This window comes from Lacerta agilis, chromosome 10 (assembly GCF_009819535.1).
Source record: "Lacerta agilis isolate rLacAgi1 chromosome 10, rLacAgi1.pri, whole genome shotgun sequence".
NCBI lineage: Eukaryota > Metazoa > Chordata > Lepidosauria > Squamata > Lacertidae > Lacerta > Lacerta agilis.
The window spans coordinates 29,752,683-29,766,866 of record NC_046321.1 but is presented as its reverse complement, the minus strand read 5'-3'; the positions used below and the strand labels follow the sequence as shown (position 1 = coordinate 29,766,866).

Below are 14,184 nucleotides of genomic sequence, written 5' to 3'. Positions count from 1 at the left end.
GTTTACACGAGTCACATGGGCGGCCCTTCGCGCCGCAGTTGGGTCGCCTTCGGGCCACCGCCTCCCTCCCGCCTCCCTGCCAACTGCAGCCTCGTCTCTGCGAAGGAGCCGCCGCCGCCGAGGAGGAGGGAGGAGGGAAGGAGTCCCGCGGCTGCAATGGCTGCCACCGGGAGCCGGGAGCGGATCCTGTGCCTGTTCGACGTGGATGGGACCCTCACGCCGCCTCGCCAGGTAGTGGATCCCCCCAACCGACCCCTCCCCGCTTCGAGGGCGCGCCCGGGTCGCCCTTGGGCGATCTTTGGACTGAATGGAGACCCCACGCCGGAGTCGCGCCTTTCCTACGTCCGGATGACTGGACGGCTGCGGTCGGGTTCTGGCGCTTTAGTGGGCAGAGCAGGTGCCTGGATCAGTCCGGACCCAGCTCGCCCAAGCCCGGCAGAGGGGAAGGCAAGAGCGACGCTTCTCCTCGCCCCCCTTCTCCTTCCTGCAACCGGTTACGAAAGAGTTCAACCGCGGGCCAAGAGGTCCGTCAGGATGCAGGCAGGCTGCCGGGTCAGGCGTCTGGGCTTTGCTCCAGGGCATCTCCGCTAGACGGTTACGTAAGAATGGTGCGCATTGGACCGGACCGCGGACGTGCATCTGCAATATTGCAGCACTTAACAGCGCGATCCTCTGTAGGTCTTTTCGGAAGGAAGTTTCGCTGTGTTCAGTGGGGCTTGCTTCCTAGCAAGAGTGTCGGAGCGAGGACTGCAGTCTTAGCGCCGCTGGACACGCTAGGAGCAACTTTTGAGCAGACATAGGCTTGAGCTATTGGTTTCCACGAACTGGTCAGCTAGGTGAAAACTCTAGGAAGCTCACAAGCAACGCAGAATGGGACTACTGTATGTGATTGCTTACTTCTTGTTCCTAGGATCTGGAACTTGGAGGCAGGGATGCCAACAGGATTTCCTGGGTCCTGTATGCTGTATGTGGGTTGGGTCCTTGCATTGGCAAGAACTGCTGCTTAATCGCAGTGGCATAGCATAATCGCAGTGACATGTTGTTGTTGTTGTTCAGTCGTTCAGTCGTGTCCGACTCTTCGTGACCCCATGGACCAGAGCACGCCAGGCACGCCTATCCTTCACTGCCTCCCGCAGTTTGGCCAAACTCATGTTAGTAGCTTCGAGAACACTGTCCAACCATCTCATCCTCTGTCGTCCCCTTCTCCTTGTGCCCTCCATCTTTCCCAACATCAGGGTCTTTTCCAGGGACTTTTCCAGTGACATAACAGGGGCTATTGCCCTGGATGCAAAATTCTTAGGGGTGCAAAATTTCATAATTTAGAAAGATAGTAGTAATATTAGTAGCTTTTTGTTTTTGTTTTTGTTTTTTTAAAAAGCAGATTCTTCTCCATCCAGTGTCGGACTGGCAGAAACAATAGCAAGCTTGTCTTATTTTTTTTTCTGGTGCTCTGGGAGGCTCCCTTTCCAAGTCCTATGTGGGGGCAGACAGCTTTTCTTCCTCTGGTTGCTTAACAAAAGTGATTAAAAGACTTTAGCAACAGCTGTTTATTTTCCTAATAAGGCTTACAGTGTTGACTCCACAGTTTGCTTTCTAACTTTTTAAAATAGATGTCTGGTTTACTAATTTTTTTTTTTTAAGAAAAAACCAAAGCTAAGAGTTTTGTGTCCCTGCTGGCTTGGAGCCCAGTATATATGTTCAGACTATAGTTGCACACAAGTGCAGGAAAGCCTTAGCAGTTGATTATGTCCAATGTAGAGACTGGTCTTCAGTTTTAAGCCTTTCCACCTCCTCAAACTGCAAGGTGGATGTGTCAGGCAATTAGAACACATTAGGGCTCCTTGCTTAGAAAAACAAATGTGTCTTTTAATCAACTTTAATTGTTACTGTTCTTTGGAAGGATGAAAAAAAAATAAAAAAGAAAGCCACCTCAAAGTATTAACCACTGGGCTGGATCCAAAGTACTGCACATGGAAGTAAAAGAGCTGCTAGTGTTGTTCCAAAAACACTTGTGCAGTGCCAGATTGGTAGGTTGAATAGCAGTCCTTAAGCTTCTCTTATGCAACCTTTTGCCCATGTGTCAGATTGTTTCATGTCTGTTTCACAAGATTCTAGCTCAAAGGGTAAAGTAGCACTTCCTAGAGCAGAAGACACTTTCAACACATCAAATAAAAAGATTTGATGCATTCCATTAAATTTTAAGCAAAGTAATGCATTAAACTGCATTGATATGCCCAAATTTGCTGAGCTGAGCTGAGAGAATGTGTCACATTTTTGGTCCAATGTGTATAGAAACAAGCTGCAAAACTCATCCAATGCAAAAAAATTAAGTTATCTAAAACTCAGACCCCCTTTGAGCTTGAGATTCAGGCCAAATTACCCTCCTGGCATCATCCCCTCCACCTCTGATTGGCCCTGGAGGAACCAAATTTAGTATTTATGGAGTCCAGGACCAGGTGGGCTGTGATTGACATTGCACATACACACGAAGGCAAGCTTAACACTTTTTGGAAATTGGGAGATGGGTGGTTGAGGTGCTAAGTTCATGGGATGTTCCTGACCTACAGGACATCTCAGAGGATTGCTCAGATTGCATGTATGCCAAGGTTCAGGAAGGAGCTAACTTGGACAGCAGACTAAAGAAATGGTGTGGGGTGGTTCTGCATCAAAACTACCTGTAAGACCCACAGGATTCACCTGATGCTGCACATTGCAGGGAAATACGGATAATATCAGGCAAGCTGTAAGTCAAAGAAGGTAGCCATTATTGGTATTCTCATTGAAGAACTAATAAACTCTTAAAGCAACTCCAGAGCACAGTTAGACAGCTGTTGCCACTAACCATTCACAAGTATATGATGCTATAACCACTGTCAGCCCAAACCATTTGGCTGCCTGGAGTGCAAATGGTGCCCTACCCACTAAGAACAAACCTGTAGCCCTCCAGGTGTTGTTTGACTCAAACTCCAGTCATCCCCTGAACACTGCTTTAAGTCTTGCTGCAGCTTTGGGACATCAGTTGCTGCATTCATCTGTTCCTTCATAATGCTGCTTAAAGAAGGTCCCTACATTCTGCTGCTTGGCAGAGTGCCCATTCACTCCACCCCTCAAATTTATTTATTTTTAGATTCACTGGGTGATAAAATCCTAGTGGGGGGGGGGGAGAAACCAAGGAGACAACCTAAATATTATTTGCCTTGTGATCACAATGTTGATTTACTCAGATACTAGTCTTATCTCTCTTGGAAGGGCATAGGGCATGTCCAGAAGTGTTGGATTTGGCGTACTACAGGTGGTTTGCTTCGCTGTGGATGAGAGAGTATGTCCAAGCAACTCTGAAGGGTTGGCAGAGTGGCTTCCTTTGCATGCAGATCATGTGAGCTCCCATTGCTCTGTTGATGATTCCTTTGAATTAGACCCACCTGCCCCTTAAGTGTTTGGTTGTTCATTTAACCATCTAATATTTTAATTGTGGCAGGATGCTGGTGCCGTGTGGATTTTGCAAAGTAAGAGACATAAATGAGGGTGCAGGTGGTGTTTTCTTAATGTCTGCTACTGCCATAGCTAAACTCATTTGCAAAACATGCTAGATGACACATGTGTGTGTTTGTGTGTGTGTGTGTGTGTGTGTGTGTTTTAAATTGACTCTTGTAGGTGCTGAAGAATATATGGTTTTGTTCCCAACAGCTAGAGCTTGGATCGCTAAGAGGTTCCTTGCTTTTTGCTTTGAAGTGCTGGGTGAATTTTCACCAGTGTAAATAAATGTACAGTTCATTTCACAAGAGCTTCTGATGATAGTCAGTGGCAGGGCTGGCTCCAGATTTGAGAGGGGACTCTGGGCAAAAGTGTCCTCTGGCAGGCCCCCTCCTCTTGTCATTGGGTCCTGGTGGGCTTCTCTGGCTATGGTGCCAGTGCTTCAAGTAGCAGTGGGCAACTGTATCTAGCAACATTTTTTGTTTCCCACAGTGCCTCCTAGGTCTGGGGCATTGTGGGAACTTAAAAAGATGGCTGTATCCAACCACCTGGCACTCAGTACCAGATCAGAAGGGGCAAGGCAGGACAGGCATCAACAGTGGACCTTGTTGTGGCGCTGGGGCCCTGGCAGCTGTCCAAGGATGCCAGCTGCTGAGATGCTAGCCCTTTACAATGAAAATACAACTGTTCCTTTTGACAAATAACAGAAAAATCTCAATTGTTTGCGGGGTGAGATGGGGTGTAGCGAACTTCAGTATGCGTTTGGAATCAGATCTAAATTGTCACATTATTTGTAACATACACTACAGTTTCCACTCCAGCTAAATCTTTTTTTAAATCACACATTAAACAATTAATTGATTAACCACTTTGACCATTCAGTTAATATTTTTAGCCACAGGAGTAGGAATTGTAGTTCATCAACACCTGGAAGGCCTGAAGTTCACCACACCTGCTTTATGATATCAAAGCCCAACCAGGAAGAAAAAGCATAAGTCTCTTCATTTTGCTGATTGCTCTGCTTTGCTGATTGCTCTGCTACTTCTATGGCATAAATCCACCAGCTCTCCTGGCATTTTTTCTGTTGTTTCAGGTTACAAATGTTCATTCCGCTGCAATGAGTTTGTTAATCTCTAGGTAGCCTTCTGCAACATGACACCGTCCAGATGTTTTGCACTACAACCTCCCATCACCCCACCCAGTGCTGATCTGACGGGAGTTGTAGTGCACAACATATGGAGGGCACCAGGTTGGGGAAGGCTGCTCTAAGGCAACACATTGTCTCTCAATAGTTTTTGTTTCCTGCTGGTATGCCAATAACTACCACTCTTTCTCCTTTTCCCTCCAGAAAATTAAGCCTGAAGTAGCCGAGTTTCTTCAAGAGCTGCGTACAAGAGTGTTAATTGGGGTAGTGGGTGGCTCAGACTACTCCAAGATAGCTGAGCAGCTGGGAGAAGGAGATGAAGGTGAGCAATACACACTTCTGCTCTCTAGGTGCTTTGTTTAATGGAAGCATATCCAATGACCTGCTGCAAAATCAAGCATTCATAGCGGTCATATTGGTGAACAATGGGTGGGCAAACTGACATATGCAGAGGAAAGTGTGTGGTATGGCTGCTGTGGACTGCACCATTTCAGATCGCAGGGGTGGGGATCATGTGACTCCGTGCACCTCTATCCTTTTTCAAGGAAAGCTAGTGTGGGGAGAGGTTTGGGCCTAAACTTCACCCAAACAGGCCACGTCTGAAGAGTTTTGTTTTATGTGCAGAGGCATTCAAATGTGTGATTCTTTACTACTCTAAAGTGGTACAGCCTGGGAAGGAATATCCATGTGCTGTTTCTGCATATTAGAATCAAACCCAAGGCAGTCGTGGCATTTCTATGCTACTGTAACATAACTTTACTGCAGATCCACAAAGCCAAAGTCAGCATTGGAAGGTTCCGATTAGTCCTTGGAAGCTCAGCATGTTCTCCTGTGGCTTCAGACTGGTGGGAAGTGGAATCAGCTCTGGCCTTCGAAAGTGGGTTAACTGGCCTCCAGAGCCACATGGACAGGACAGACACCTCTATCCTACTCCCTATATCTGCAGCATTACCCACTGCACTTTCAGTTCAGGATTTCCAAGACATCTCATTATATCCCATATCTATAAGGGGTGGATTTAAATTGGCCCAATGCAGTTTCAGCGTCCTCTTGATCAGGTCCAACAAGAGCTGTGTGCCTGACTTATTCCAATGCAGGTACATCACGAGGGAAGACAGATGAAGGTCCCAGCAGAGAAAGCAGGAACAGGAGCACAGCAAAGAGGGAGGTACTGAGGTGATGGGGAAAGGCGGAGATGGGGACAGAGCCAAGGGCATCATGGGATATTTGTTTGGTACAAATATAGAAACAGGGATCCAGAAAACTGCAGGCACCGTACGGAATAGAAGCAGCTTCCAGAGAAGCCGAGAAGGAAGCCACCAGTTGATCCACCTGTTGTATTTATACTGCAAACAGTCAATCCTATTTGGCCTGCAATAATCCTAATAAGGCTGGAGGGAATCCTACAGTAAATGGCATCACGAGTTCATTCACAGCCCATGTTTCCAGACTTAGCTGGTGGGGTTCCTCTGAGCCCGTGGTCCTAAGTGCAAGACTTGCACCCCTTCACAGAAGTAAAGCAGAACGGTTGTTCCATGCCTTTTCATTTCCCTCCATTGCCACTTCCCCCAGTAACAAAGAATAATATCAGGTTCTAAAACCTTCCTTCTAGACTGGAGAAAAGGTGAGATAACCTAATGTTCCCTTAAACAGAAAGTCAACTGCTGATTCAGCATTGGCCTTTTTTATCCCTGTTGGGAAAGGCCAGTGTGAAATAACCTATAGCTGCAGATCTGTGCACATTTGCTTGCAAGTAAGCTTCATTGAACAGAGAGACACGTGCTTCTGAGTAAACAAGCTCAGGGTTGCACTCTGAGTTACTGAGACGTCGTTCCAAATGGAAAAGGGGAGGAGGCCATACAAAGAGAGCATGGGCAGGCACAATTCAGCTTTGTTGCTGTGTCTGTCAGGGGATTGAGTTCTCACTCAGCAACTTGCACACTTTCATCTGTAAAATGGGAGCATCACCACCGGCATTCATGAGCATCACTACCTGCAGGGCATCTCAAGTCAAACTTTGCTGAAGTGTCAGAATAAAACCACAGAGATCCTGTGATTCAGCATCCACTTCCCTTGCAGCCCCTATCCATCTGACTGATTGATATTTCTCTCTCACCTTCATTTCCCTTCCTTCACTTCTTCTCCTCAACATCGCTTTTGCCCCTACAAATCTGTTCCCCACAGTTATCGACAAGTTTGATTACGTCTTTGCAGAAAATGGCACCGTGCAGTACAAGAATGGGCAACTGGTCTCCAAGCAGGTAGGCCCCGCTGCTTTGTGCTCTGCCACCAAGGCTGCAAATTTCCTCCTCCTCTCACCCTCCTTCCCTGCCAAATCTCTCAGAGAGAGATGATGGTATCCAAACCCTCTCAGGTTATCTGGCTCCATACAGTCATCTGATAGGTCAGTATTTTATTGAGGAAGGGTTCCCCCCCCCTCCAAAAAAGGAGGCAAAACTTTGAAGTAATGCTTGAATAATTTTAATTTGTGAAGGAATATGCCTAACATCCTTCTGACATTTTGACATATTCAGGGGGGTCAGAAATGACAATAAAGATTTTGTAAAGAATACTCAACGCTTTAGCCCTGAGAGGACACAGCATCTCCTCACAGGAGGAACTGGATAATCTTTTGCTCCTGGCTCTTCCCATAGCAGGAAGGCCCCTCCCCAGGCCTTAGATAAATGCATGTAGAGTTGGAAGGGACCCCAAGGGTCATCTAGTCCAGCCCCCTGCAATGCAGGAATGTGGACATCTAATCCTTGTTGTGATTTCTTTTAGTGCAAAGTGATATGTCAAAAACATGTCGAGCACATTACAGCACAAAATAAAATTCTCAAGCAGCATTTTGAATCTTCACTTCCTTTTTTCCTTTATTTACTGGTCCTTTTGGTGCTGCCCCTCTCTTTTCATTTTTGTTCCATTCAACATATAATAAAACAACATTGCCTGTTCTGACGTTCACAATGTGGGTGGATTTGGTAAGAGAATTGCACTCTGTTGGCTCAGTGTGACCTTTGGCCTTTTTTTTGACAGGCTATCCAGAACCACCTTGGGGAAGAACTTCTGCAAGATCTGATCAACTTCTGCCTCAACTATATGGCACTTCTAAAGCTGCCCAAGAAACGGTAATGGTCCTTTGTTATTCCAGGGCATGCAGACTCCGGCTTGTCCCCTTAAGGAAGTGTCCCAGTCCCATTGTTCAGGAAGTGCCCCCAACTTCTCCAGAGAGACTTTTAGGACAAGCATGTCGCTTTGAGCTTGGGGAGGGGCTTTCCTTCCTCAAGTTAACTTATCAAAGGATTCAGGTCTCTCTTTTTATTTTCCAGATACTATGTGAGTATTTAGAACCACAAAGTTGATAATCCAGCCTGCCCAACTAAAACAAAGAACCTTAATCTTCAAATAATACATAACAGAAACCTTTCCACTGTTTCACTGTTACACCAGTGTGGTGTAGTGGTTAAGAGCGGTAGACTCGTTATCTGGGGAACCGGGTTCGCGTCTCCACTCCTCCACATGCAGCTGCTGGGTGACCTTGGGCCAGTCACACTTCTCTGAAGTCTCTCAGCCCCACTCACCTCACAGAGTGTTTGTTGTGGGGGAGGAAGGGAAAGGAGAATGTTAGCCGCTTTGAGACTCCTCCGGGTAGTGAAAAGCGGGATATCAAATCCAAACTCTTCTCTTCTTCTTCTTCTACCTGAAAGGGAAATATTCCCTAATTTCTTTCAGCACTTTATTTCATTGCATAAGTGTTCTTAGAGTTGGGTAACATGTTAAGAAGAAATTCCTTCCTTTCTGGAGTTTAAACTCATTGCCCTGTATTCACTATACCGGGTAACCAGTTGCTATTGTTTTCCCACTTTTTCCAATATTCTATAGATTTGTAAAGAGTCAGTGTTTAGAACAGAATGAAAGCAACTCTGTGTGCAGCTGATTTAACTTAGCCTTCATAGATGTTGTGTCTTGTGAGTACCACTTTCTAAAAAAACAGGTTAACCTCAGCTCAGTTTATGTTATTTTGCTACACTATAATGCTGTGCCCAACATTGCAAACACACTGCATACTTTGTCCATGGGAATTTTGCATCCTGAATAAATGAAACATCAAAGAGTGGTATTCTAGGCATTTACTTCTAAAAGCCCCAGCTCTTCGTAGGGAAAAAAAAAACCCTGGAAGAAGTAAGATGCGATAGGTAAGGGCCATGAGGAATCTATGATTAGCTCTCTCTTAGGAAAAGTTGCATGCCACACACCATAATCAAGGTAGAGGTTCCTCTTCTTGCGATTAGTTTGACCTTGTGTTGTATCACCGCGGGAAGATTCTGCTTGACTTCATGTTAAAGAAATCATGAGGCTGTGCAACAGAACTGTCCTTTTTTTACAACCACATACTCAAGTTTCTCCTTCTCTCTTCCCCTTTTAAAAAAATAATAATTCTCAGGGGGACGTTTATTGAATTTCGCAATGGAATGTTGAACATCTCTCCTATTGGTCGAAGCTGCACTTTGGAAGAACGAATAGAATTTTCAGAACTGGACAAGGTAAATAATGAGCATTAGGCTCCGAATGTATTTGTGGCACACTGGAGCCTGTTAGAACCCCAGGGTGTTGTGTTGTGTGTGTGTTCTAAGTATTAAGCCTGTTGCTAGGGTACCTTGCCTGTAAGCTGGAGCTAAAAAGGAATATTATTCTGACTGGTCACATTTTTTGAAAGAAATTGCAAGGCACAAACACAAAATACTGTGTTTCATGAGGGAAAGTGGGATCTGACAAGGATCAAAGTAATTGAGGGGGATGTTTCCTTATCCCTCTTCAGTCCTCTCTAACTTGTTTTCTGTTCATCTCCTTTACAGAAAGAGAGGATTCGAGAGAAGTTTGTAGCTGCCCTGCAGAGGGAGTTTGCTGGCAAAGGCCTGCGGTTTTCCCGAGGTGAGAGTTTTCTTAGTCCTCTCTGTGATTTGGGAGGAATGGATAGGAAAAAACAATTGATTTTGTATTCAAGAAGAATATGCATATATTCTTGTTTTGGCTGCATTGTGCTTTCGTGCACACAAATTCATTATTCTTGTGCTAGAAACTGACAATAAAAAAGTTTTTTTTAAGTGACTTTGGGTGCTTGACACAATTAGTTTTGGGGTCTTAGAAAAGCAAAATTGTTTATATTTAAAAAGCTGGGTAAGTGCTTTGTTACAGGACTTAAAAGAGGTTTCCCTGTGAGGATCCCTGTCTGCGATGAGTTTCTTTTCCATACTATTCTGAAACCCTCAAAGTTTAGTTGAGTGAAACATACTTCCAAGTTAGTGTGCTTGGAAGGACTGCTGTTTTAACTGAGGGATCACTTGCTTTGCCAAGAATTGCCAGGATCAGAGCATGTCTGTGGCTAGCAGCGCTCTGCCTAATATCCCAGTGGTCTGGCAGCATTGCACTGTTTTGGGCGCAACCCTATCCATTTGTTAGCCCTCTGTGCTCCTGCCCCCCATCCCAAGTATGTGTGCCCCCTTCACTGCCACCCCTCTGACCTCTACGCATTCAGCAGCAGACTGAAGGGGGAAATGGCTGTACTCATAAACCTGAAATTGTGGTCCTAATCATGTGTACATCCTTCATGTGGCTAACATGTGACTAGGAGTACAGTGCTGGCAATAGTGGGCTCTTTGTCCCTTACTAGGGGGCTGGCAGGTGGTGGGAGCAGTTGCTATTGGAGCTGTTGCCACCAGCATGCCAGAATAATTTATGTGGAATACAGATGTAGTACTGCCAAAGTGACAATGAATGAGGTCTCATGGCAAAAGTCCTTTGCTCTGCCCTGTAGTGATCCAATGCTAGGACCAATCTGCATTTTACATTCGTCCCACAGTTAACAGGCTCACCTATCCCTGCGCCACTGTACTTAGAAGACAAGAACACTTTAGAATAGGGCTCCCTGTCAGCCCTCCAGCCAAAAAGCTTGAGAGCCACCCTCCCCCTTATAGATATTTCTTTTCTGAAAAGTCATTAGCTCCTGCTCCTCACACTTCCCCAGCCAACTGTTTCTTGTTTGTGCCTTCGGCTGATGGGGCCTTGCTGACGCCATTCAGTCCCATTGCCATAGAAACAGCAGCTACTGAATTAATGTGTCAGAGAAGCAGGCAGGCAGGCAGCTGTGGTGCATGGCCATCTATCACGGAACAATTTATTCTACAAAAGCCATTTGCTCCTGAGGTATTGAGGGGTGACCTTTTTTCCTGCAAGCCTCCACCTTCAGTCTGTTTCGCTTAATTGCATCACACTTTTCCCCCTCTGGCAGGTGGGATGATCAGCTTTGACGTCTTCCCTGAGGGCTGGGACAAGCGCTATTGCCTCGATATCCTTGAGGATGAGAGATTTGACACCATCCATTTCTTTGGGAATGAGACAAGTCCAGTAAGTAAATCTGACCAAACCCCTGTTCTTTGACCAGAGGCCAAGCCCTGTGTAGGATCGAGGAAGATAATGCTGTCCATATCTAAACTGGCAGGCTCTCTGCAGAGCTACGTTGCATTAAAATAACCAGAAGTCAAAAATTAAAGAATCCAAGAACTCTGGCCAGGCGGGAGATCAATTTTAAAGTCTTCAAACAGTTTTATTAACATAGAAGCAAATTCCAGTCGAAATAAATTCCAGGACAAGGCCCTGTTTCGCTAATTCTTCCTCAGCTAGATTTTCATGGTCAAGGTGTACCAATTCTCTGTATGCCTTGACAGTGAAAATCTAGCTGAGGAAGAATTAGCGAAACAGGGCCTTGTCCTGGAATTTATTTTGACTGGAATTTGCTTCTATATTAATAAAACTGTTTGAAGACTTTAAAATTGATCTCCCGCCTGGCCAGAGTTCTTGGATTCTTTAATTTTTGACTTCTGGGTATTAACAAGAACTCCAATTTCTACAGCATTAAAATAACCAGCAAACTCCCATTTCCACTGTGGCTCAACTGTGTCTTTTCTACAATGTTTAAAGGGCATTAGTGTATTTCAAAACATATGTTAAATAGACCCGGGGACCATGGCTGAAAGCCTGTTTTCAGATGTGCAAATGCCCTTTGGATGTTTCAGAAAAGACACAACTGACGTGTGATGTGAGCATTTGCTGTAAGGTTTGAAGTGGCTCTCCTTCACATTTTCCAGCCTTACAAGTTGGTACCTGGACTGCATGAAAGCAAGTATAAACTAACAGTGCCCTCTTCTGGTGACTGGAAAATGCAAAGACATCTGTTAATGTGCCATTTCATTTCAATGTCTCTAAGGGGATTTATTTGCACAGAAGCTTTGCGAGGAAGGAGAAAAGGAAGTGGGCAACTTTTGTCTCACGTGCTCATCATGAATCTTACAGCGCAGCCCACACTTTAGCTCTTACGTAATTGCTTTCAGGTGCATTGTGGACGCATTCTGATTATCTGGTGTAGGTGCTTTGCAGAGATTTGATTCACCAATTAAGCACACCCAACACAACACAAAACAAAACAGAAAAAAACCTACACGCAGATACACTTATATAAAACATGCTTGAAATAGTGTGGTTCATTGGCTCTCCTCCCTCCCTGTCAGCATCTGTCTACTAAAGGTCATGTGAGGTCATGACTACTGATGCATGAGAGGGGGAAATCAATACCGTGAGCAGCAGCATCACTTCAGATTAGGTTTTACATGAAGTAAGGTCCCACAAGAAATACTTTTAATTTACAAATTCTGCATAACTAGGGTACGCAGTCCCTTGGGTATGCAGAAACCACCTTCTGATCCGATAGGCACCACACAACCCAAGGTCAGGATTAGAAGCGAGCAGGAGAGGGGGGAAGATATTCTTTCCAGGGCTCAATAAATACAGTGCCTTCCAGAAGCAGTGATTTCTGTGTCTCACTGCCCACCTCTGCATTATTTTCAATTCCTTGCCGGTTTCAGATGGCTTGAGCCTCCTCCTGGCAAGGGTGATGATCCTGAGACTCTCCAGATGCTGCTGAACTCCAGCTCTCATTGGTCCCAGTTGGCCAGGGGCCAATGGTCACAAACGATGAGAACTGAAGTGCAAAACCATCTAGTCCACCATTGCATTTTCACTGTGGCCAATCACGTGTCTATGGGAAGTGGGACCTGAGTGCAACAGCATCCTGCTCACTTGTGATTCCCAGCAATCCATTTTTTGGGTGAAGGTGTGGCATATATGACTTGAAGTAAATAAATCAATCTAAGGTCTGTTAGGGAGACTCTTATATTCTGCCTTAATGGGGGGCGTAAATTGGATGGTGATAATAATAATAATAATAATTTTTATTTTTATTATTTATACCTGGCCCGCCATACTAAGCTGCTCCGAACACAATAGTAAAAACACGATAAAACATCAAACATAAAAACTTCCCTAAACAGGGCTGCCTTCAAACGTCTTCTAAAAGTCAGATAGTTGCTTATTTCCTTGACATCTGATGGGAGGGCATTCCACAGGGCGGGCACCACCACCGAGAAGGCCCTCTGGCTGGTTCCCTGCAACCTCACTTCTTGCAGGGAGGGAACCACCAGAAGGCCCTCGGCGCTAGACCTCAGTGTCTGAGTTGAATGATGGGGGTGGAGACGCTCCTTAAGGTATACTGGGCCGAGGCCATTTAGGGCTTTAAAGGTCAGCACCAACACTTTGAATTGTGCTCAGAAACGAGTCTGTGTTTTTCAAGTATAGTAAGGCTGCCACTCACAGAGGGAGTACACCTAAAGCCAAAATTGTGTATAGTCCAAACACATTGGGTGCAATGGCAGGTGGGATTGCCAAAGTCTTTTTTCCTGGGCACCCACTCCCTTTCTGCCCCCCTTTTATTCATTTATTTTTTTATGCCAAGCACGCTGAGCTTGAATGCTCACATGTTAAATGCCCCCAGGTTGTGGCTTACTGTATTCTATACTTGCCTGCACATTTTAACCACCACCTCCAGCATCCTAATTCTAAGCAGCCAATAGTAAAGATTCTTCTTATCCTTAGGGTGGGAATGATTATGAAATCTATGACGACCCTCGCACGGTGGGGCACAGCATCCAGTCTCCCCAGGACACAGTCCGGAGGTGCCAGGAGATCTTCTTTCCAGAGACAGTGAATGAATCTTGACCTGGGGTGTCCCTGCTGCTCTCGATCACTTGGACGAGACCCTCACTCACATTAGGAAAGCACCTTTTGGATCCTTTCAGGACTTGCTGAGGCCCGAGGTCAAAATGCACTTTGGAAACGGGAGCTGGAGTGTCAGAATGGGAGGGAAATGATGAAAGCTCTTCATCAGTTGCGCCATCATCTCTTGCTACTGGGGAGAACCCCAGTTGCCATACCCTCATTCCCACCAAACGAGGTAAAGTGTTGTTGTTTATGTTTAAAGTGAAACCTGTATTCTAGTTAAGGCTTTTTTTCCTTTCTTATTTGGAAGCTAATAATCACCCTTCCCCACAGATTCACACAAATGAACCTATTTTTGAGATGATGATTATAATCATTGAAAAAATTTATATACCCCCTTCCATTTCTAGAAGAAATGCCAAGGCGATATTTTTGAGACGAATCTCAGAAAGACACTA

The 14,184-nt window shown here is 45.3% G+C and overlaps 1 protein-coding gene across 1 annotated transcript; it reads left to right on the top strand.

Annotated features, from left to right (window-relative positions):
- On the top strand, nt 1-14,090 carry PMM1 (phosphomannomutase 1). The gene is made up of 8 exons (XM_033162327.1): nt 1-231; nt 4,823-4,940; nt 6,803-6,879; nt 7,655-7,746; nt 9,063-9,162; nt 9,475-9,550; nt 10,908-11,023; nt 13,604-14,090. Exons 1-8 carry the CDS (start codon nt 16-18, stop codon nt 13,724-13,726), a joined length of 918 nt encoding a protein of 305 aa, XP_033018218.1. The 5' UTR covers nt 1-15; the 3' UTR covers nt 13,727-14,090.
- Nucleotides 14,091-14,184: the final 94 nt, after the last annotated feature.